The sequence below is a fragment of the Eptesicus fuscus genome, chromosome 18 (assembly GCF_027574615.1).
Source record: "Eptesicus fuscus isolate TK198812 chromosome 18, DD_ASM_mEF_20220401, whole genome shotgun sequence".
NCBI lineage: Eukaryota > Metazoa > Chordata > Mammalia > Chiroptera > Vespertilionidae > Eptesicus > Eptesicus fuscus.
In genome coordinates, this window is record NC_072490.1 from 44,634,185 (window position 1) to 44,655,760 (window position 21,576).

At 37.2% G+C, this 21,576-nt stretch overlaps 2 protein-coding genes across 6 annotated transcripts in view; one reads left to right on the top strand and one right to left on the bottom strand.

Moving 5' to 3' along the window:
- Positions 1 to 12,404, top strand: part of CCDC66 (coiled-coil domain containing 66) — a 64,423-nt gene extending 52,019 nt beyond the window's left edge. Inside the window, exons 15-19 of the mRNA XM_028152802.2 lie at positions 8,380 to 8,873; positions 9,758 to 9,798; positions 10,493 to 10,728; positions 10,942 to 11,063; positions 12,312 to 12,404. Of these exons, the coding sequence (XP_028008603.2) occupies positions 8,380 to 8,873; positions 9,758 to 9,798; positions 10,493 to 10,728; positions 10,942 to 11,063; positions 12,312 to 12,404 (986 nt within the window). The remainder of the gene's footprint in view (positions 1 to 8,379; positions 8,874 to 9,757; positions 9,799 to 10,492; positions 10,729 to 10,941; positions 11,064 to 12,311) is intronic.
- A 105-nt stretch (positions 12,405 to 12,509) lies between these two features.
- The window catches only part of TASOR (transcription activation suppressor), a 59,943-nt gene continuing 50,876 nt past the window's right edge, over positions 12,510 to 21,576 (bottom strand). For 3 of the 5 annotated variants that reach the window (XM_028152797.2, XM_028152796.2, XM_028152795.2), the window contains 6 exons: positions 18,724 to 18,846; positions 17,709 to 17,868; positions 17,131 to 17,239; positions 15,485 to 15,663; positions 15,110 to 15,277; positions 12,510 to 14,256 (listed from right to left, as the gene is read on the bottom strand). In XM_028152797.2, the coding sequence (XP_028008598.2) occupies positions 13,799 to 14,256; positions 15,110 to 15,277; positions 15,485 to 15,663; positions 17,131 to 17,239; positions 17,709 to 17,868; positions 18,724 to 18,846 (1,197 nt within the window). In that variant the 3' untranslated portion in view covers positions 12,510 to 13,798. Of the gene's footprint in view, positions 14,530 to 15,109; positions 15,278 to 15,484; positions 15,664 to 17,130; positions 17,240 to 17,708; positions 17,869 to 18,723; positions 18,847 to 21,576 lie in introns of all 5 variants that reach the window. The other 2 variants (XM_028152800.2, XM_028152799.2) reach the window with 1 other exon arrangement.

Consider the following 21,576-nt stretch of genomic DNA (forward strand, 5'->3'; position numbering starts at 1 on the left):
CTTTTTCTATTGATGAGAATTTTTAAGATTTATGCTTTTAGCAACTTGCAAATATTCAATATGGTAATTTTAATAGTTGACCATTGAACAACATGGGTTTGAATTGTACTGGTCCAGTTATATGTGGGTTTTTTCTGATTGACCTGTGTAGCTCCATTGATCCACACAGTTTCAAACCCGTGTTGTTCAAGGGTTAATCTGCTGCCAGGAATCTGAATATGCAGGGCCAACTGAAGTTATATGTGGATTTTCAATTTTGCTGGAAGTTGATGCCGCTAACCTTCACACTGTTGAATGGTCAGCTGTAGTTACCATGATGTAAATTATGTCTCCATGTCTTATTGTATAGCTGGAAATTTGTTTGTTTTGACCCTTTCACCAATTTTACCCACTTCCTCTACCACACCGACTGTTCTCTATATCTATGAGTTTCTTGCTTTTTAAGTTTCCACATATAAGTGAGATTACTAGTATATGGTATTTGTCTTTCTCTGACTTATTTCACGTAGTATAATGTCCTCAGGGTCCATCCACGTTGACTCACATATTAAGATTTCATTATTTTTTATGGCTGAATAATACTCCATTGTGAGTATGAGTATTATATGTATTCATACTAAATTTCTTCATTCATTCATTCATTCATGGACACTTAAGTTGCTTCCCTATCTTGGCAAGCTATATATATAAAAGCCTAAGCAACTGAATGATCGGTCCACCACAGCCGCTTCCCCTCCCTAGACACTCCACAGGAAGAAATGATTTAAAAGCGGCTGCCAGGTGGCTCCCAACAACCGGCACAAACATCAGCAGGATGGATCCAGATCCCAAGCTGGCAAGGGCGTCCTACTGCCCACCTGGAGGGCCAGAGCCTCTCCCGATCAGGACTGACTGGGTGTGAGCCTGTGGCAGGGGCAGCGGGGCCAGGATGACCGACCAGGAGGGGCAGGTGGCATTGGACTGCCGGTATCATCCCAATCCCCGCAGGCCATGCCGAAGGACCCCACCTGTGCACGGATTTGTGCACAGGGCCTCTAGTCTATATCTTCTATACTAATAAAAGGGTAATATGCTAATTAGACCAGATGTCTTCCAGATGTCCTTCCTGACAAAGCCGGGGGCGTGGCCGGCCTGCAAACTGCCCAGGGCCCCACCCCCAGCGGGGACCTCCATCCTGATCGGGGGCGTGGCCGGCCTGCAAACTGCCCCAGGCCCCTTGCGCAGGCCAGCCCTGCCCCCAGTGGGGACCCCCACCCCGATCCAGGACCACTTCAGGGAAGGCCAGTTAGCCCCACCCGTGCACCAGGTAATATGCAAAGTGACCCTAACGGCAGAATGACAAGAACAACCGCTGGACCAGTCACTATGAGGCGCACTGACCACCTCTTGGTCCCTTTCCCAGCCATCAGGCACCAATCACCCGATTGGGGGTGGGTGGTGGGTGGGGCAGAGCCGGCTGCAGGCAGCTGGGGAATATGGCCCTGATCGCAGTCCAAGCCAAGGGATTGTACATGCACAAGAGTTTCGTACACCAAGCCTCTAGTATATATTAGGTGTACGGTTAATCATATTTTATAGTCAAAAGAAAACATGATAATTTCAAGAGAAACATCAAAGTGCTTTATTCAAAGTAATGTCCATCGCTAGCTACACATTTCCCCCATCTTTCAGGTAATTTGTGTATTCTGTCCCAATAGAATTTTTCTTGTTTTGAGGCAAACCATTCAGAGACCCAATTTTCCACTTCTTCATGTTTTGAAGTGCTGCTCAGAAAGTGCATGTGCCATTGATCAGAACAAGTGGTCATCTGAAGGAGCAAGGTCTGGTGAATACAGCTGGTGGGTTAATACTTCCCAGGCAAGATCTTTTAACGTGTCTTTAACTGGTTTCGAAGTGTGTGATGGTGCGTTATCATGAACCAAAATTACTTTGCCGTGTCTTCTGGCACATTCTGGTTGTTTCACAATCAAAGTGTGGTTCAAAATGATTATTTGTTGTTGGTAGCAATCAGTATTAACAGTTTCACCTGGTTTTAGAAGCTCATAATACACCACACCTTCCTGATCCCACCAAATGCAGAGCGTGGTCTTCTTTCCGAAGCGATTTGGCCTTGTAGTCAATGTTGATGGTTGACCTGGATCAACCCATGATTTTGTGCCTTTGGGATTCTCAAAATAAATCCACTTTTCATCACCAGTCACAATTCGATGCAAAAAAGACTTTCTTTCGTGCCGTTGAAGCAACATTTTACTGGTGACTTTGGTTTTCCACTTGTCTTTTGTTCAGTTGATGTGGCACCCATTTTCCTTCCTTTAAAATCATTCCTATTGCTTGTGAACGATCAGAAATTGTTGCTGAGCAACATTTAATCTTTCTGCAAGTTGTTTTTGAGTTTGACATGCATCTTCATCCAATACTTGTAATTGTTGGTCTTCAAAATTTTTGTTGACCTGGACGTTCTTTGTCTTTCACATCAAAATCATCACTTTTAAAGTGTTTAAACCAGCATTCACAAGTATCTTGAGATGGAGCATGTTCACCATAAGCTTCCTAAAGTATTCAGCAGCACTTTTCTTCAAAATTAAATAATGAATTAAAACTTCCCGCAAATGCTCTTTTTTTGGTATGGTAGGAAATTTGACATTAAGTGTAAAAATATCTATGATGTTAACATCTTCAGCAAATTTGACATATGAAGTTTTGAAGCTTGTTGTCAATACAACAAAATAGCATACATATCAAATCGCATATATACCAACATGTGTAACTCCATCTACTGAAAAAAACCTGCCTTATTAACCGGTACACCTAGTATATATAAAAAAGCTTAAGTGACCGAGCGACCGTTTGACCGGTAGCTATAACACACACTGACCAGCAGGGGCAGATGCTCTACACAGGAGCTGCCCCCTGGTGGTCAGTGCTCTCCCACAGTGGGAGCACCGCTCAGCTGACTGACGAGCAGCAGACGCCAGGCTCACAGCTGGCAAGCGCAGCTGCAACGACATGAGCCTCTCCTGCCTCCACAACATTGTGCTACCTAGTGGAAGCAGGCACAGCGGGGCCGGGATGAGCAGAGCGGCATGGCGCCCGGCCTGGGCTTGGGCTCCTCCCTGACTGCCTGCTGCTTCACTCACTACTACATCCCTTGGGGGATGTTAGACTGCCAGTTTCGGCCCAATCTCCGCAGGCCCTGGGGATCGGACCGAAACCGGCAGTCCAACATTCCTAAGGAGTCCCGGGTTGCAAGCGGGCACAGGCCAGGCTGAGGGACCCCACCAGTGCACGAATCCGTGCACCGGGCCTCTAGTCTTGAATAAAAGTGGTGAGGGTGAACATCTTTTGTCTTGTTCCTCTTATTTATTATGTTGAGGTACATTTCCTCTATACTCACTTTCTTGAGAGTTTTTATTACAAACTAGAGGCCTGGCGCACGAAATTTGTGCACTCAGGGGTCCCTTAGCCTGGACTGCACTTCTCACAGTATGGGAGCCCTTGGGCGATGTCCGACTGATGGCTTTGGCCCACTCCCCATGGGCCTGTCAGTTGGACATTCTTAGCGTTGCCAGGGAGGTGGGAGAGGCTCCTGCCATTGCCGCTGCGCTTGCCAGCCATGAGCCCAGCCCAGGGCTTCTGGCTGAGTGGCACTCTCCCTATTGGAGCGCACTGACCACCACGGGGCAGCTCCTGTGTTGAGTGTCTGTCCCCTGGTGGTCAGTGCGCATCATAGAGATTGGTTCCGTTGTTCGGTCTATTTGCATATTAGCCTTTTATTATATAGGATGTAAGTTGAATTTTGTCAGATGCTTTTCTACCTCTATTGAGATGATCATATATAACCTGTATTTTTTTAAATATATTTTATTGATTTTTTACAGAGAGGAAGGGAGAGAGATAGCCAGCAACATCGATGAGAGAGAAACATCGACCAGCTGCCTCCTTCACACCCCCTACAGGGGATGTGCAACTAGGGTACATGCCCTTGACTGGAATCAAACCCGGGACCCTTCAGTCCACAGGCTGACGCTCTATCCACTGAGCCAAACTGGTTAGGGCTAACCTGTATTTTTTATTAAAGTGGTGTATCTCATTGATTGATTTGCGTGTATTGAATCATCCTTGTGTCCCTGAAATAAATCAAACTTCCTCATGGTGTATAATTCTTTGAATGTATTGTTGAATTCACTTTGTTAATATTTGGTGGGGATTTTTGCATGTGTTCATGAGGGGTATTGGGTTGTGATTATACTTTTTTGTGGCATACTTTTCTGGTTTCAGTATCAGGGTAATGCTGGTTTTATAAAATTAGCTTTGAAGCATTCCCTCCTTATCTAATTTTTTTTTTGTGAAAGGATTGGTAATAATTCTTCTTTGAATGTTTGGTAGAATTTACTAGTAAAGCAGTCTGGTTGTGGACTTGTTTGTTGGGAGGTTTTTTTTAAAATATATTTTATTGATTTTTTACAGAGAGGAAGAGAGAGGGATAGAGAGTTACAAACATCGATGAGAGAGAAACATCGATCAGCTGCCTCTTGCACACCCCCTACTGGGGATGTGCCCGCAACCAAGGTACATGCCCTTGACCGGAATCGAACCTGGGACCCTTGAGTCCGCAGGCCGACGCTCTATCCACTGAGCCAAACCTGTTTCGGCTGTTGGGAGGTTTTTGATTACTTATTTTCCTTACTAGTCTGTTTAAATACTTCTTCACAATTAAGTCTTGTTAGATTTTATGTTGCTAGGAATTTATCCATTTCTTACAGATTCTAAAATCTCTTGGTATATAATTTTTCATAGTTTCATGATTCTTCATATTTCTGTGGTATCAGCTATAACATATCTTTCATTTCTGATTTGAGACCTTTCTCTTTTTTTTCTTGGTGAATCTAGCTGAAGGTTTATCAATTTTATCTTTTCAAAGAACCAGCTCTTAGTTTCATTGATCCTTTCTATTGTCTTTTTAGTCTCTCTTTATTTCTGCTGTGTTCTTTATTTCCTAACATCTACTAACTTTTGTCATTATTCTTTTTCTAGTTCCTTAAGGTATAATTAGGTTGAGATTTTTCTTATTTCTTGATGTAGGCATTTATTATGATGAACTTTCCTCTTGGGATTGCTTTCACTACATCCCATAACTTTCAGTTGTATTTCCATTTTGTCTCGGTATTTTTTGAAATTTGATTTCTTCGACCCATTGGTTATTGAGTACATGTTTAATATCCACGTTTGTGATTTTTCAGTTTCCTTGTAATTCATTTTTAGTTTCATTCTATTGTGGTTGGAAAACAGTGTTTGGTATGATTTGTCTTCAAAAACTTATTGACTTGTTTTGTGCTCTTACACATGATCTATCCTGGGTAATATTCTGTGTGCAATAGAGAAAAATGTGCATTCTGTTGCTTTTGGTTGGGCTGTTTTGTGTATATCTGTGAATTACATCTGGTCTAACATTTCATGTATGGTCAATATTTTCTTATTGATTTTCTGATGTAATTGGGGGTATTAACATCTATTATTACATTGCTATTTCTCTCTTTATGTCTGTTAATAATTACTTCAAATTTTTGGGTACATAAATATTTACACATTATATCCTCTTGTTCGATTGATCTTTTTATCGTTATATAATGTCCTTCTTTTATCATCTCTTTATTTTTAGTTTGTGTGTGTCTGTACATCTGGAGTGAGTCTCTATAGCCCTCCCTTATCCACAGATTCACTTTACATTGTTAACTTTGATTAACCGTGGTCCAAAAATTTTATATGAAAAATTCCAGAAACAAACAATACATTTTTAATTGCATGCCATTCTGAGTGGTGTGATGAAATCTTGTACTGTCCTACCTAGGACATGAATCATTCTTTTGTCCAGGAAATCTACTCTGTATGTGCTACCTTCCCATTAGTTATTTTGTTATCAAACACATAGGTCAGTGGAACAAAGAGCCCTTTAGTCACTTGTAAATTTAAAATTCTAATCATAAGTTAGTCTTTGCAAAGTGGTTGTTCAGTTGGTTATACAGTACAGCTGTGCTAGCTGAGCACATCACTGAATACTATAATGTAACTAGTGGCCCGGTACACGGATTCGTGCACATTGAGAGGAAATTAATTAGAAAAAATATTTTAATATCGCTATTTGCCCTTTCTCTATAATAGAAGTGTTAGAGATGAAAGAAAATTAGTAAAATGTATATGAAAATAATAAATTAACAATAACAACATGACATAACAAAGATAGGATATAAAAACATTGATAGAAACAATGACTAATAAATTGATTTAACTTATTCTAATATCTCCCTGTATACCACATTAAGAGTAAAAACACTTTCAGAGTGCTTAATTTCCCTTGTGATGAAGGATTTACAACTTTAACGTCACATGCTCTTCGAACTCGAGAGAAAGCAACATATAACTGACCATGTTCAAAAACGGGTTCAGGTAGGAATATTCTACTCTGTCTAGATTGGCACCAGCAAGAGCTTTATATGTATCACACATGCACGAGTCAGTGTTTGTTTTTAAACTGCCATTGCATGTCATATGTGCCGGTCAGACGGACGTATGGTAGGTAACTTAGCCTTTTATATATATAGATAAGAAAAAAAGATACCGGAAATTTTCTTGAGTGTTTTTTTAGAATGGAAAGTGAAAGGTTGTATGTGAGTCAGCAATAATCTGCAGGGAAAGCACAATGGTATGAGAGATATGAGATAAGGACTTAAACTAGTTAACTGCCACAATATTTTGAATTTAATTTAAAAAGGTCCACCACTTGAGTCTGTAGATGCTTATGGCATATAAATGGTAAAAGAACATGAAATGCATCGTGACTTTATAATAACAGCAACATTTCCCTGAAAATTTGGTTCCAAGAGAGTTCTTTTTCCCCAGTTCCTCTGGAATGAAAATGACTGAAGGATATTTTCCAGATCCTTTTATTTTTATGTACTTTGCTAATTTCAAACTAAGAAAACTTCACATCTCACAAGATATTTTTTACATTGCTTTTGATGAAGTTTTTTTGTCAGTTATCGTTGATAGAAAAAATGTAGACTTTTTCTCAGAACTATACTAAGGTATACAAGATGGTATTACATATGGTGTTTATATATTCAAGTGAAAGCCAAGACAATCCTGTGGAAGGTTTTGTTTAAAAAGTGGTCTTAAAAAATGGCCTATATTATGTGATGCTACGAATGAATCATATGAAGTTCTAATATATAGTATAACATAATCAAGAATAGGGAACATCCGGCCTGCAGATTGTAAAAAGCCCTGCCAAGGCATTAGGGGTGAGTTAATGACTTTTGACCAAATATAGCAGGCTAATTTTTAAGTTGATAATTTGTATGGCCTACAAATGATGTTGTAAGTATACAAATGGCGCTTGGCAGAAAAAGATTGCCCACAACTGGCATAGAAGATCCACTTGTTTGAGAAACCTAGGGTGGGTAAACAAAGTTAGAGAAGGAAAGTGGAGTGGAGCTTGCTGGGGTTGGGAGAGTGTATGAAATGGGAGATTCTGCTTAGTGGGTACGGGGTTTCTGTTTGGGGTGATGAAAGGTTCTAAAATTGTGTGGCATTGAAGGTGTGCTTGATACCTTCAATGCTACACAATTTTAGAACTGTACACTTAATGGTTTAAAAGCCCAGCAGCAGGCTCAGTGGTTGAGTTTTGACCTATGAACCAGGAGGTCACGGTTTGATTCCTAGTGTGGAGTGTGCAGGAGGCAGCAAATCAATGATTCTTTCTCATCATTGATGTTTCTATATCTATATCCTTCTACCTTCCTCTCTGAAATCAATAAAAAGGTTTTTTAATGGTTTAATGGAGGAAATTAGAACCCTTGTGCATTATTGGTGGGAATATAAAATGGTGCAGCCACTATAGAAAATCCTATGATCTAGGAATTCTTGTATACCTGCAAGAACTGGAAAGTAAGATCTCTAAAAGATATTTGGACACCCATATTCATAGCAGCATTATTAACAATGGAAACAACCTGTGTGTCCCTTGACAGATGAGGGGATAAACAAATGTGGTATACAGTGTGTATTACTGAGCCTTATAAAGGGAAGAAATCCTGACACATTCTACAACATGGATGAATTGAGGACATTATGCTAAGTGAAAATAGTCACAAAAAGACAAATACTGTGCCTACTTACATGAGGCACTTAGTAGTAAAATTCATGGAAGTGAAGTGGGAGGAAGAGGGGGTATTTAATGGGTATAGAATGTGTTTTAAGAATTTTAAGAAAAACATTTTAGAGGGCAGTAATTAATACAACGCTTATTATTTTTTAAAGGGTAAATCTTGTTAGGTATATTTTAACCACAATTTTAAGAATCATATTAAGCTCTTTTTTCAGATGACTTAAATATTGCAATATTCACCAGTGCAGAATCACACTGTGGATCAGTAATAGAAAGGGAAATTATACATTGTTCATCTCCTGAGATTCCTGCAGAATTTAATGAACAGTTTAACACTCAGAAAAACAAACAAGAACTAAGAAGTCAGAATAAAGGAGCCAACTTCGAAAAAGAAAACAGTTGGTGTAATGACCAGTGTAATCAGTTCACAAGAACAGAGAAACAAACAAAACATATGAAGAAATGTTCTAAAAGACCTGAATGGAATATAAATAAGCCACTCAAAGGGTATATTCCAGCATCAGAAAAGTACCCTAAACAGCTTCAAAAGCAAAGAGAAGAAAAAAAAGTAAGAAGGCAAATGGAACTGCTACATTTAGTAGAAAGAAATAATCCTGGAAACCTCTCTCAAAACAGAGGCACTTCACCAGTTCTTCCTTCATCTCATCAAGAAACGGAGCCAAAGTTCAGGTGGCATTTAGTCAAAAAGGTAAAGAAAGCTCTTCTATCTTAAAATTATTTAAGAGCATGTATTGATGTTCTACATTGAAAACACAGTTCCCCACACGTATGTTTTCACAAGGCTGTTTCAATGTCTGGAGTTCTAGAAGTTTTCTTTGGTTTACACTGGGGGGTGGTAAACTATGGCCCATGGGCAAATTCATCCTGCTGCCTGCTTTTGTAAATAAAATTCTGTTGATACACAGCTATGCTCATTCTTTTATGTATTACTAGAGGCCCAGTGCACGAAATTCGTGCACTGGGGAGGGTGTCCCTCAGCCCAGCTTGCACCCTCTCTAATATGGGACCCCTCGGGGGAATGTCCAACTGCAGGATTAGGCCCGATTCGGGCCTAATCCTGCAGTTGGACATCCTTCTCACAATCCGGGACTGCTGGCTCCTAACCGCTCACCTACCTGCCTGATTGCCCCCTAAATGCTCCTCTGCAGGCCTGATTGCCCCCAAATACCCTCCCCTGCTGGCCTGATCACCCCCAAGGCTTTTATTAGTATAGATCTTTGGCTGGCTTCACACAACAGCTGCTGTGTTTAGAGTAGTTGCAACAAAGACCACATGGCCTAGTCAAGTGTTTACTATCTAGTCCTTTATAGAAAAAGTTTACCCTTAAATCTTATATAGATTAAAGCTGTTCTTTATTCAAATATCCATTCAGAACTTATGATCCATATAGACAGAGGATAACTTATAAAATCAGAAAATAATGGATTGGTTCTGACTCTGGAAAATTACAGTCTATCTAGTATCTTTTATTCAAATATTATCCTTAGATGTTTTTTAACAAATAAACACTAAAAGTATTGTGGAAACATATGCAAATACTATTACTACTTACTGCATTTATCCATCTTTTAGGAAGAAGAACCTCTGAAAATTAGTTATTTCAGCAAAGAAAGGTATGTTATGAATAGATGGATTTCCATAGTTACTTAGTACTGTGTATGTGGTACAAGAGATACAAAATATTTGCTCAAAATATAGGTGAGGTCAAGTATATATGTATATGAAGACAGAAACAGGAAAGTGTGATTTTGAGGTTAGGAATAGAGGTTTAAGGGAAAGGGTAGCTGGCATTTAAAATTACCTAGATTTTGAAGGCTGTTGGATTGGGTTTAGGTATGTAAACAGTGTCAAGCTAAGACATTTCTGCTTGGATTTGGGGGAGGGAAGAAATGACTGGTGTGGATAATGAAAAATTCAGTTAACCAATGAGAGATTTATAACTGTTACAATTTTTATTTTATGTCTTTATGTAAGAACTAGCTGGTTCAGAGTTGTCTCAGAATATGGCTCTAACAGCAAGTTTAGGTCAGATGTAAGTACAGTACTTTAGGATGAATTGAGAAACATTAGAATTAAGTAACCTTGCTAGTGTTGACCCCCAGGATCTAGTAGTTTAATCCCTACCCCACCCCAGTGGAGTATACCTATCTTTAACAAGTATTATTAAAAACTCAACTTAATCCCATTCTGTTTCTAAAGGTGTTATAAGTACATTTAGGATAAATTGAAATGTAATTAAAGATTAGATATGGTTAATCTGAAATATATTATTTACATTCGTCCCTGTGTGTTTTTTTTTAAATACAGGTCTCAATCACCACCAGTTTCTGTGATGAAAAACAGAACTCAACAGACACTGAAAAAGAGTAATTACGAAAGAGAGAATCTGATCTCAGGAGGCAATCAAACAGAGTTATCACCCAGGATTTCTGAACCATCTCATTTTATTCCCTATGTTCGAACCAATGAGATCTATTACCTTGATCCAGATGCACCATTGTCTAGGCCTCTAACCCAGGATCCTCAGTACCAAAATCCACATAGTAAGTATTCTCCCCTTTAATTGTAAATTCAAAATTGGTATTCCTATCCTAGAAAGTACCATAACAAGATTTGCCCAAGTTTTTTGAGGTCCATTATTAAATTCTGCTCGGTGCTTTCCTAGGACATAAATTCATTATGAATCCTTAGAATATACAATAGCATAGTGCTATATGTATCATAGAAATGTTTTTGTCATTTTCATCTGACTTTAGATTGTGACCAAGAACAACGACAGCTATTTGACTCGGACAGGGACCCACTTCTTAATCCTAATTTGGTGAAAAACAGGGATAGACAGCAAGCAATCCTAAAGGGACTATCAGAACTGAGACAGGTATGAACTTTTCTTTTGTGGATGTGACTTTACTAGTGTTGGGATGACTGTTTTACCAAATGCGTGGTTGGTTACATGATTTATGTGACTGCATCCCAGTTAAAACAACAACAAATCAGTATCTACAGGTTTGGGGAAAAGTAGATTTATAGTTATATGTGAAACAGTTTATATTTTCTGTAAGAACTGGAAATCTACTTTAGCCCCACCCTATATGTTATTCTTGAATTGCAACGTTTTAAGAATTTCCAGCATGAAATGATACAGTTCAAATATTAAGACATTTTTATTGAATGAAAAACAAATGCATACATTGTAAGACATGACCAATCAATAAGACCCTAAAACCAAAGGCAGAAAATAAATATACAATGATGGTATAAGAGATTCTTAGAAATGCAGTTCATGCTTTTTAAAAGTGGATGTGTTGGCAGTGTTTGGAATTGAACATTGACATAAGTCCCAAAGAATAATAGAATTCAGTATGAAATTATACGTATAACCTTACTCACTTACTCAGACTACTTTTTATTCCAGACCAATTACTGTGAATTCTAATCTTTCTTAGGTAAAAATAAAAATCACTATTTAAGGCTATAATTCTTGTCCTTCAGTTAGCTTAAAAAAAAAAATAGTGGCTTGCAAAATTTTTCTGCAGTTTTGATTCAGTGTGCCTTTTGTATTTGGAGAAAATACACTGCCATTTTAGGAATGCCTTTTCCCATGTTAAGTCATTTATCAACAATGCCTCTTGCACTGCAAATTGGTGATTCAAGTACTGCTTACTAGTTCTTTCTATAGACCTAGAAAATCATTCTTACTAACACAGGATTATGAAGAAAGTGTTGTTTTTTAATGATAGGTTTGGTTTCATATAGATTTTTACCTAAAACTTCTTTGTGAAGACAGGTCAGGATGAAGGAATATGATGTACACATTCATCCAGCAGGGTTTTGTATTAGCCACTAATGTTAGTGCAGGCAAGATAAACACTAGAGCACTTGGCGGACAGGAAGAAGGGGGGGAATCTCAGCCCCATAATGATATTGACTTTAAAAAAGGCCATCCCTATTTGTTTCTATACTAAAAGTCTAGTGTGTGAATTTTTTTGAGTGATTAAATTTTAACATGACTAAGCTTAAACTCTAGCCAAGTATCTGAGCTTAATACAATTCTGGATTAACAGGGTAAAATAGGAATAATTGCAAGTCTGCTACAGACCTTACTAACATATCGATGTGATTTCAGGGCCTTCTCCAGAAGCAAAGGGAGTTGGAAACTAATCTCATGCCTTTAGCTGCCAATCAAGAAGATAATTTTAGTTCTTCATTTTCAATATAGAAAATCAAATCCTTCACATTTGTCTTCTAAATTATAAAATGTCCTCATTGCTTAACTGTATTTTTTTTCAAATAGCCTATTTTTAAATTCTTATTTAAAACTTGTATATTCTGTAGTAAAATGCTGTATATGTATATATAATAATTTTTTAACAATAAAACAGTTTTCTGCTTTGTCACAATCTGGGTATTAGGACTTACCTTAATACAGCCTTGGAGTCTGTAATCTGCTAATAGACAATGTTCTTCCACACTTTTTAAATACCTATGTATTTTGCTCTATAAAAGATTTAAAAGTCGTCTTTTGAAGTGCCAAAGGAAAAGTCTGGTTTAATATATCCCAACTTCTACAAAAATAACCGATTCCATTTAGGCTCACATGGTAATTTTTTCTTCCTGTTTTTATGACTTTTATTGTAGGAACTACAGTTTTTTTCAAAAACATTTACAAGTTTGCATTAGTAATGCAGAGGCAGTTATTGGCAGTAGCTGTGGGTTTAAAATTTGTCTCCACCACATACTTATCTGTGAATTTAAGAAGTTATTTTAATCTAGCATTTAAGTACTTACCACCTCAAAAAGATACTTCTTTTCTAAGACTACCAGTTTAAAAATTTATAGGCAAAGGGTTTGTTCCAAATTGTCCAGTGCCTTTAATAAAACCTATTTTTTGAAACTGAATTTGGCTAAGTCAAGGGCCACACAAGCACTAGTAATTAATTATAATTAATTACCAAGTGCTCTAAAATAATAGGTTGACCAGAATTTTAGCAACATGCCAGAAGAAGAAAAAAAATGCTGCCTGGTATTAAGGCCTAAGTCTTATGTACATAGTTTATCTAAAAAAATGAAACGGAATTGTTAGATAAATCTTGAGGTATTGAGCCAAAATCCTGTAAATATTTATTAGTATCACTGGCTTATACCTGTATAAAAACACTATACAAAAGCTTAAGTGAAAATAAATACAATAGTTGATACATCATTTCAGCAAAAGTAGTTGGTATCATCTAACAATAGAGGAAAGCCATTGCTGTTTACTATCCTTTTGCAAACACCTAGTTTTATATATAAAACAGACTTCAATTTGAAGCCAAAGTACAGATGACATACAAACATAAAACTTAAAAAGTGCCAACATGAGATAATTCAAGTACAATATATGTTAAAAATATATATATATATATTTATTTCAATTTTCATATGCTTTAACTGTTACAGGCCATCATGATTTAAATAAGAGGGGGAAAACATTTGAGTAAGGACAGAAACCTCTTGCTTAAAGAATGAAATATAAATTGTTAATTCACTTTTAAGAAACAGAAAAAGTCCATTAACAACCTATGTAAAAAAAAGTTACTGTAATTATTTTTCTTTTGAAGATGGCCTGGAAAATCATTTTTCCCCCAAGCTTTCAGTATAAGCAGATAAAAAGTAATTTTCACTTTCTTGAGACTGACTTGATGAAAGGGCATATGGTGTTCCCAAAAATGTCTGGTGAGTGAGAACATTAAAATGACTACACTGATGGGACATATTTAATTGATTTTGATAAACTTGAAAGTTGCTATATGAATCTTGTTCAGCTGAATTGTTCTGTCCTTCAGAGCTTACATCAATAGAAGCTCTCTCTTCAGAATCAATTTGGTAAGTCTTATCTTCTAATAAACTTTTTTGCACGTCAAGAGACGATTGCAACTCAATTTGAATATTCTTATTTTGATCTGTTCCACGTGATCCTTTGGTCTCTTTCGCCAATATTTCTGAACTGCTGTACACTTCTATTTGTGAGATTTCATCCCCTGAATCCAGAGACATATCCTCTTCATCCTTTTCATCGTTTTCTAAAAGAGCTACATTTAAAAAACAAAAAGTCCTACTCTATTGAAATACACAATTTAAATTTTAAAATTATACACTACTCACACAATATAATGCGTCAGGGTCTGCAAGTCCACAATCCCTTAAATCTTGGTCTTCTGCCACAAGTTCACTTAGTCACAACACTCACACTAGGTGTGAATGTCCAGATAATCCGATGCTAAAAGCTTCTGCGAAATGTGTTCACGTTTAATGTTGGGAAATCCCAACTCCCAGCTCCAAAGGGGTTAATGTCAAAACAGCATCTAAAGTTATACGGTAATTCAGTATTTGACAAGACAAATACAAAATAAAAATTCTGACATCTAGCTTCACTGGATTACTAAACTGGTAAGCTCTATCAAATGATCTCTGCTTTTCATCAAAAACAAAAAGACATCTTTTACATAAAACCTGGAACCAAAGCAGAGGCCATTGCACAAAAGACTAAAGCTATGGATATCCCTACTACTTTGTATTAAATTATTTTGTACATCTGGGGATATTTAGTACCCCAATGTCAATTCCCCACTTCTGGTGTCCTTTTAAAAAAAAATATAACCCCTTCACTGACAACAGCAGCCAATACAGCTTACAATACCTCAAAGAGAAAACGCCTACTTTATAGTATGCAGTCCACAAAAACTAACAGCTTGTATTGACTACTGTGTAATAAATGAGATTTTGTGTATACTAAAAATGATAAATTCATTGAAACACTTCCCCTGAAGCTGTTTACCTGAGGTGTGAGTGGTTTCAAAATAGGCATCTCATCATATGGAAAGAGTGAAACCATTCCTCTTTTTCTGTCTGCCTTCAAGAAAATGAAAACTACTAAAACATTACCTGACTGCGACTCAAGATTCTCATTAGCACCAAGCAGTGGAAGGTTTTCTTCTTCTGTGCCCAAGTTGTGATAGCCCACGAGATTTTTAAAGTTTTGCATAAAAGCTTCAGCAGATGCAACTACTATTCCACTATCTGTATAACTGGAGGGCATCTGGATATTCTTTTCTAAATTAAAAAAAAAAAATGTTTTGAGTGTAAAATACTTGAAAATGTACATGGACAAATGCTGATGCCTGCTCCCAGCCCTCCTAAAATTCTTTCCACCACCCTTTTCAGGATCATATCTTAACAGTCAATACCCACGATGGCCCCACAAAATCCTTTCATCCACATTCTTATATTCAGAGTAGAAAGCTGAAGACCACTGCTTACCTGTTAAAAAGACTACATGTCGTTGCTGGATGTTCTGAGCCTGAAGTCTAATAAGGCAGTCCAATTCTGGAGCATTTCGAGCTTGTGAATCGCAATTGTGGTAAGACAAAATTTCAACCAGATGTTTCTTCTGATAGACATTCAGAAGCGTCAACAGACTTAGAGCTTTAGCATTCAATCTGTGAAATTAAATAGTTCAGTATCTCCTAAAATTTACTGTGGCAGTTTCTGCTTCAAATTTAAACTATAATCTCTAACTTGAGGCAACTAATGACAACTGCACTGCTTAGCCCACTGCCGGAGAGAGAGAGAGAGAGAGAACAGCAACTGTGCAAACCACATGTCAAGTTCAGGGGTTTCTCTGCAGGCAGAGCCCGAGGGCCAGCTGTTTCCTGTAGACTAAAATCTCAACCAGTCACTTACTAAGTAACAAATTACAGTTCTCTTTAAATTTAGAACTTTAGTGAAGGCATAAATGGGTAACAAAAAAAGAAATGAACAACAAATGGTACAAATTACTGACTATTGTCAGGAATAGGATGGTATTAACTTTGCACAAGTTAGACCTTTGGGCCTCAGTACTGCTATCTGTTATGTAAAGATAAGATCTAAAGGTAAAACAAGCTTTTAAAAAGTAAATTACTACCGCCAGGCTGGGTGACTTCAGTTAGCTGGTGTGTTGTCTCCTACACCAAAAAGGTTACAGGTTCAATTCCCAGTCACATCACATGCCTAGGCTGTGGGTTTGACCCTGGTCAGACCACATATGGGAGGCAACCAATCCATGTTTCTCTTCTCCCTACCCCCAGTTTCTCTCCCTCTAAAATCTGTGAAATTAAGTAATTTAGTATTCTCAGGTGAGGATTAAAAGAAAAAAAATTACTACCAAAAGTTAAATACTTTAAAATTATTTAAGCATGAATTTCCCTAAGTGTGTACCATGGAATATCAATAAATATTAGAAAAATTTTGTGGTCTAAGTTTAAGAAATGCTGGTTGACAAAATGTAAAACAGAATTCTTAACTACAGAGTTTATCAGATCCTTACATATGTGAATACATTGTATGGACTCTCTAGTATAAGATACAGGATCCCAAACTCATCTGATTACATAATTGTTTGTGTAGCCTCCCAAAGTGATTGTTGCTCCAAGGTTCACACTTTGAGAAGTGACTTTTGGCCATGTAGGTGATTAGGACATAAGTGAATGTCCTGATCACAAATTCCTATATCATGGTGAGACCAATCTTTGTCTCAGTTAAGTGTGCTGTTATTAAATTAGCAGCGTAAGGTAACCCTCAAATGGGAGAGAGCCTGATCTAGTTAGCATACACACTTCAGTAAAAACAATAAAGACCACTGATTATTCCATTCTGATTATTATTCAAAACCCCCAAGTAGCAAAGGTTAAACCAATTTTACCTATAGACATAACTAGAACTTCAGCAAACTTCTACCTAAGCAATATCACTTGCAAATAGGTTAGAATAATTTAGTATCACATTCCCTTATGGCTGGCTAAGGAAAAACTGAACAGCACCCATAATCTATAAACACAGAGAAATTCAGAAAGAAATTTTGTCAACATCCACATGCACAAAATGTTAAATCAACAACCATCATATAGGTTTTTTTGAAATCTTACCTGCCCAGTTCCTTTAGTTTTTTCTGAAATTTACAGTGGACTTTCCATTGCCATTTTCCTTCTGGAGTACTAAGTTCTTCAAGGAATGTCAAAAAATTTTTAAGGTTCTCTGTTAGAGATAATGAAGTTGATTTTAAATTCAATAAATAACAAGTACCCAAACTTAATTACAAAAGAAGTATATGGTGATATTGTGTAGAAACACCTACATTCCTAAGTAGTATTTTCTTTCTCTCCCCCACCTCTAAAGGAGACACATTTTTATATTCTCTTTTAGATCTAAGAACATCACATCTACACATTATAAAAAAGAACATGTTGATGATAATAAACCATAAGTAATCCAAGTGCTGTAGGTATAGAGAGCCTTACTTGCTTTAGATCAAATTTAGAGGAAATTATTTGTAAAGACTAGAATGGGGAATTTGAGGTAAAAAGCTCAAGAAAATGAATGGAAATGTACTAGTTATCTATGACTGGCTGAATGGATAATACAATAACAAGTGTGATTGAGTTATTATTGAGAAAAACTTAGGCAAGACAGAAGTTATGTGCTCAAAAGAATGCATAAATCTTACCAACTGTGATAACTTCTGGATTTAGAATGGATTCATCAGACACAATAAAACCTCCAGATATAAATAATTCATTGTATGTATGATTTTTAACATCATCCAGACTATCAACACCAGCAAAACTAACGCAGGGGAGCTTCTTTAAAGTCACCAGGCCAGGTACCTATTTAAGTACCAAAATAAAAACAGAAATAAGGACAAATAAGGGAATGAACTGACTCTAGTGTTAAGTAACCTACAAGAGAAGAAGTATTAACAAAATGCACTATGGCTAACCTAAGCCAAGCACAAAATAATATTCCCAACATTATTTCCAAATATATAAACCAACATTTATGTAATGGGTACCCACCATGACTAGAGAACACTCTAAGGAAAAGGCAGCATAGATCTGGAAACAATTAAAAATGCTAACTTGTCTGGCCCTGTGAGTACAATCAGAATTCAAATGACAATAAGAACCTACATAATACTGAACAGTTAGGAAAGGCTTCAAAGGGCAGCAGGACTTGAGAGAGGCTCATAAGACTAAATGGATATGCATGCATATAAGCATAACCAATGGACACAGACACCAGGGGGTGAGGGGCAATGAGGGGATAAGGACATATATGTAACACCTTAATCAATAAAGAATAATAATAAAAAGGCTAAATGGGGTACCTCCAAATCTAAGGGATAACGGCCAGTTTGGCAAAGGGAGTAAAATTGGGTTTTACCCGGGACATACAAATGAAGAGATGACAATATAAAGGGAGAGTCCGCAGACTTGAGTGACATAGAAGGCTTGTGATGTGCTGCCATTTAAAATTTTGCAGGGGTAGAGACTTGAATCTCACAAGCTGATTCATAGAAGGGTCGTTTAGGTCTCAGCCCTAAATATCCAAACCTCAAAGTTTTATCTCCTTTAAAGCTTATGAGGATATTTTAAAAACAGTTTTAGTTTCAAAGGCAGTAAAATTCTATAATAAGGATGTTTTTGTAACCAAAATAAGTTGTAAAATTTGACTTAGTCTACCTTGTGAATGAAGCCTGCAATGTCTTCATTTTGAATAATAATTAATAGTTTATCTAATTTTGATCTTCTTTCCAAAAACTGTTCTGGATGACATTCTGTATTGCCTAACTTGATAAGATATTCCTGTTAAGAAAAGAAAACTAAATCAACATTAAAAAGTTCTTTTGCAAACATCATTTAACATTAGAACTGCAAAATAAACTGATAAACTTAAGTTAGATCCAAGGGCCTCAGGGATCATCAAGTCTGCTCTTATTGAATCTACAGCTCAGAGCTGAATGGTCAGTCACATGTTACAATGCTATGCAATCAAAGCCAAGTAGATGCCCGTGTGGGGTATAAAAAACACACACAGTACAAACAATGGATTAGCCCAGGTTCTTAACCCAGCTCCACTACTTATTCTAGGCAACCCAGAGCCCAATCATTAACCTCACTCCCATTTTCCTTTTCTTTCAAAGCAGGCCCTTGGTTATCTGCAGCAATGTTATTGGTATACTCCTTCAGAGTTACAAACCACTTTTCTGACCACTGTAGCTCATTTAATTCACAACATTCCCAAAAGGGTACTACCTTTCAAAGGACACATGTAGTAGTCCAAGCAGAGCTCCCTTCGCGTGCTGGAGGAGTCCTGAACTCTGAAGCAAACTGCAGGATCCTGGAAGTCACATTCCTCATTTCTCAGACACAGGAGCAAATTCATATTCTCAAGGTTGGCAGGCTAGTTAGCATAAATCTAAACCCAGCTTACCTCACACCCAGTCTACTGGTCTTTGTATCACACCCAAAGGGGTTGTTTCTATGGAGCCCCAAACTATAGTAGATAAAAACAGTTTGGTTTTGATTTAACCTGTAAAGCTTCTGGTCAGGTAATAAAAAGATAAAATTACTGTCAGGCCTGCTTATAATTTTTGGTCTTTTTACATTAAGAACTTTAAATGAGAGTTCATTTTAATGCATACAGTAAACCCTCGATTTAATGGACTTCGGATTTAACGGACAAATTTTTCAGTCTGCATGTCATGTGAAAATTAACACCGTTAATTTTAAAATGCTTTTAACCAATATTTGCTTATAATTAAATTTACAGGTTAATTTTTTGTTATTATTTCACTGTTATTTTAAACAAATTGTAGCGAATTGGCCTGTGTTGGAAAAAAAACACTGGTAATTTCGCTGACATAAATATTACGTATCTACAACTAAAGTATACATATTTAAATCCAAGAGTCACCGCTCATAGCTGAAACCGGTTTGGCTCAGTGGATAGAGCGTTGGCCTGCGGACTGAAGGGTCCTGGGTTCGATTCCGGTCAAGGGCGTGTACCTTGGTTTCGGGCACATCCCCAGTGGGAGGTGTGCGGGAGGCAGCTGATGGATGTTTCTAACTCTCTGTCCCTCTCCCTTCCTCTCTGTAAAAAATCAATAAAATATATATTTTTTAAAAAGTCACTGCTCATAAACAGTGTTCAGCAAATGATCTGTTGTCACGTAGCGTGACTCTTTCTGCAGCAGTTTCAACACATGCCAGCTGATGTTCTGACGTGCGCTACACCATGCCCCAGTCGTGTGCATTTGTTTACTCTTGGTGACTAGTGAATGCAAGCATTTACTAGACCTAGTCAGTATACATTTTAAATTCCTGTAATAGAAAACATTTCTGTGAAATTAAACTTTTCATACATAAAGTAAAAACAGGTAAACTAATTTATCAATTTCTTAACATACGCATTCGGAAAACCTACTTTATTATATAATGGACTTTTGGCTTTAACAGACACCCCCTCACCCGAATTAGTCCTTTATATCGAGGTTTTACTGTACAATAACAAATCAGTTTGACTCCAGAAATCTTTAGGAAACTTAACATTTTATCCACAGTTTTTATTCTTTGTAACATTTTTGCCAGAAATATTCCAATGGATATTGATTAAAAGAATTAAAGTTCCAATCTGATTTCCTATCAGATTTGTAAATCAGAGCTTTCCCATCCCTAAACAACAGAAATATGACGTAATCCACTCTAGACTGAATTAAAAGCATTTCCTGTGTGTTATAATCAGTTTCAAATTGTGGTGGGGGAGGTGGAGTAATGCTGAATACACTAGGCCCTTGGTTCTCATCCAGCCCCACACCAACATGCAGTTATGGCCCAAAGAGTACCATCCTTGGGCACATGTTCTGGCGGTGGGAAAAAAATCGAGAAGCTCTATGTTCAATCATACAAGGCAAAATGCAACCAAGGAACTGAATTCCTAGTAAGTCTGGTTGCATCCTCCCAAGAAACCACAAAGAATTAAAGACACACTGAGCACTCTCTTTCATTTCCATGCTCGGTTCTCCTGGGCACACATGAAGCATGCTGACATTAATACGAGATCCCCTAAGTAACAAAGGCTCAGGACATATCAGTAGCATGGAGTTTCTGGGTCACTCTGGGCTTATAAGCCACTTATTTATAGTTTCTTCTGCTTTCTCTTACAAAACAATGAGAAATTCATCATGGCAAGTAAATTATGTAAGTGGAGCACATATTTATTTTAAAACCTAAGGTATTCCCTTAAGGAATTAAAATCCTACAGGTTAGTGAATTCTAATGTCTTATTATTAAACCCATAGAACTGTTTGGATATATAATTTACATACCTATTATTTTGTAGACCTATGTCTAACCCTATACACACAAATACATGTGTTGTGTTTTTTTAAAACCAAAAACCCTCATCTACTCTGTAGCTTCAGTAGAAAAAAAAAATCTTGCAGTGAAGAATCTTTCATGACTGGGGAAGTCTTTCAGAATCATAGTATTTTTTGATCAATAAAAATAGGGAACCTGACATGATCAGGTATCAAG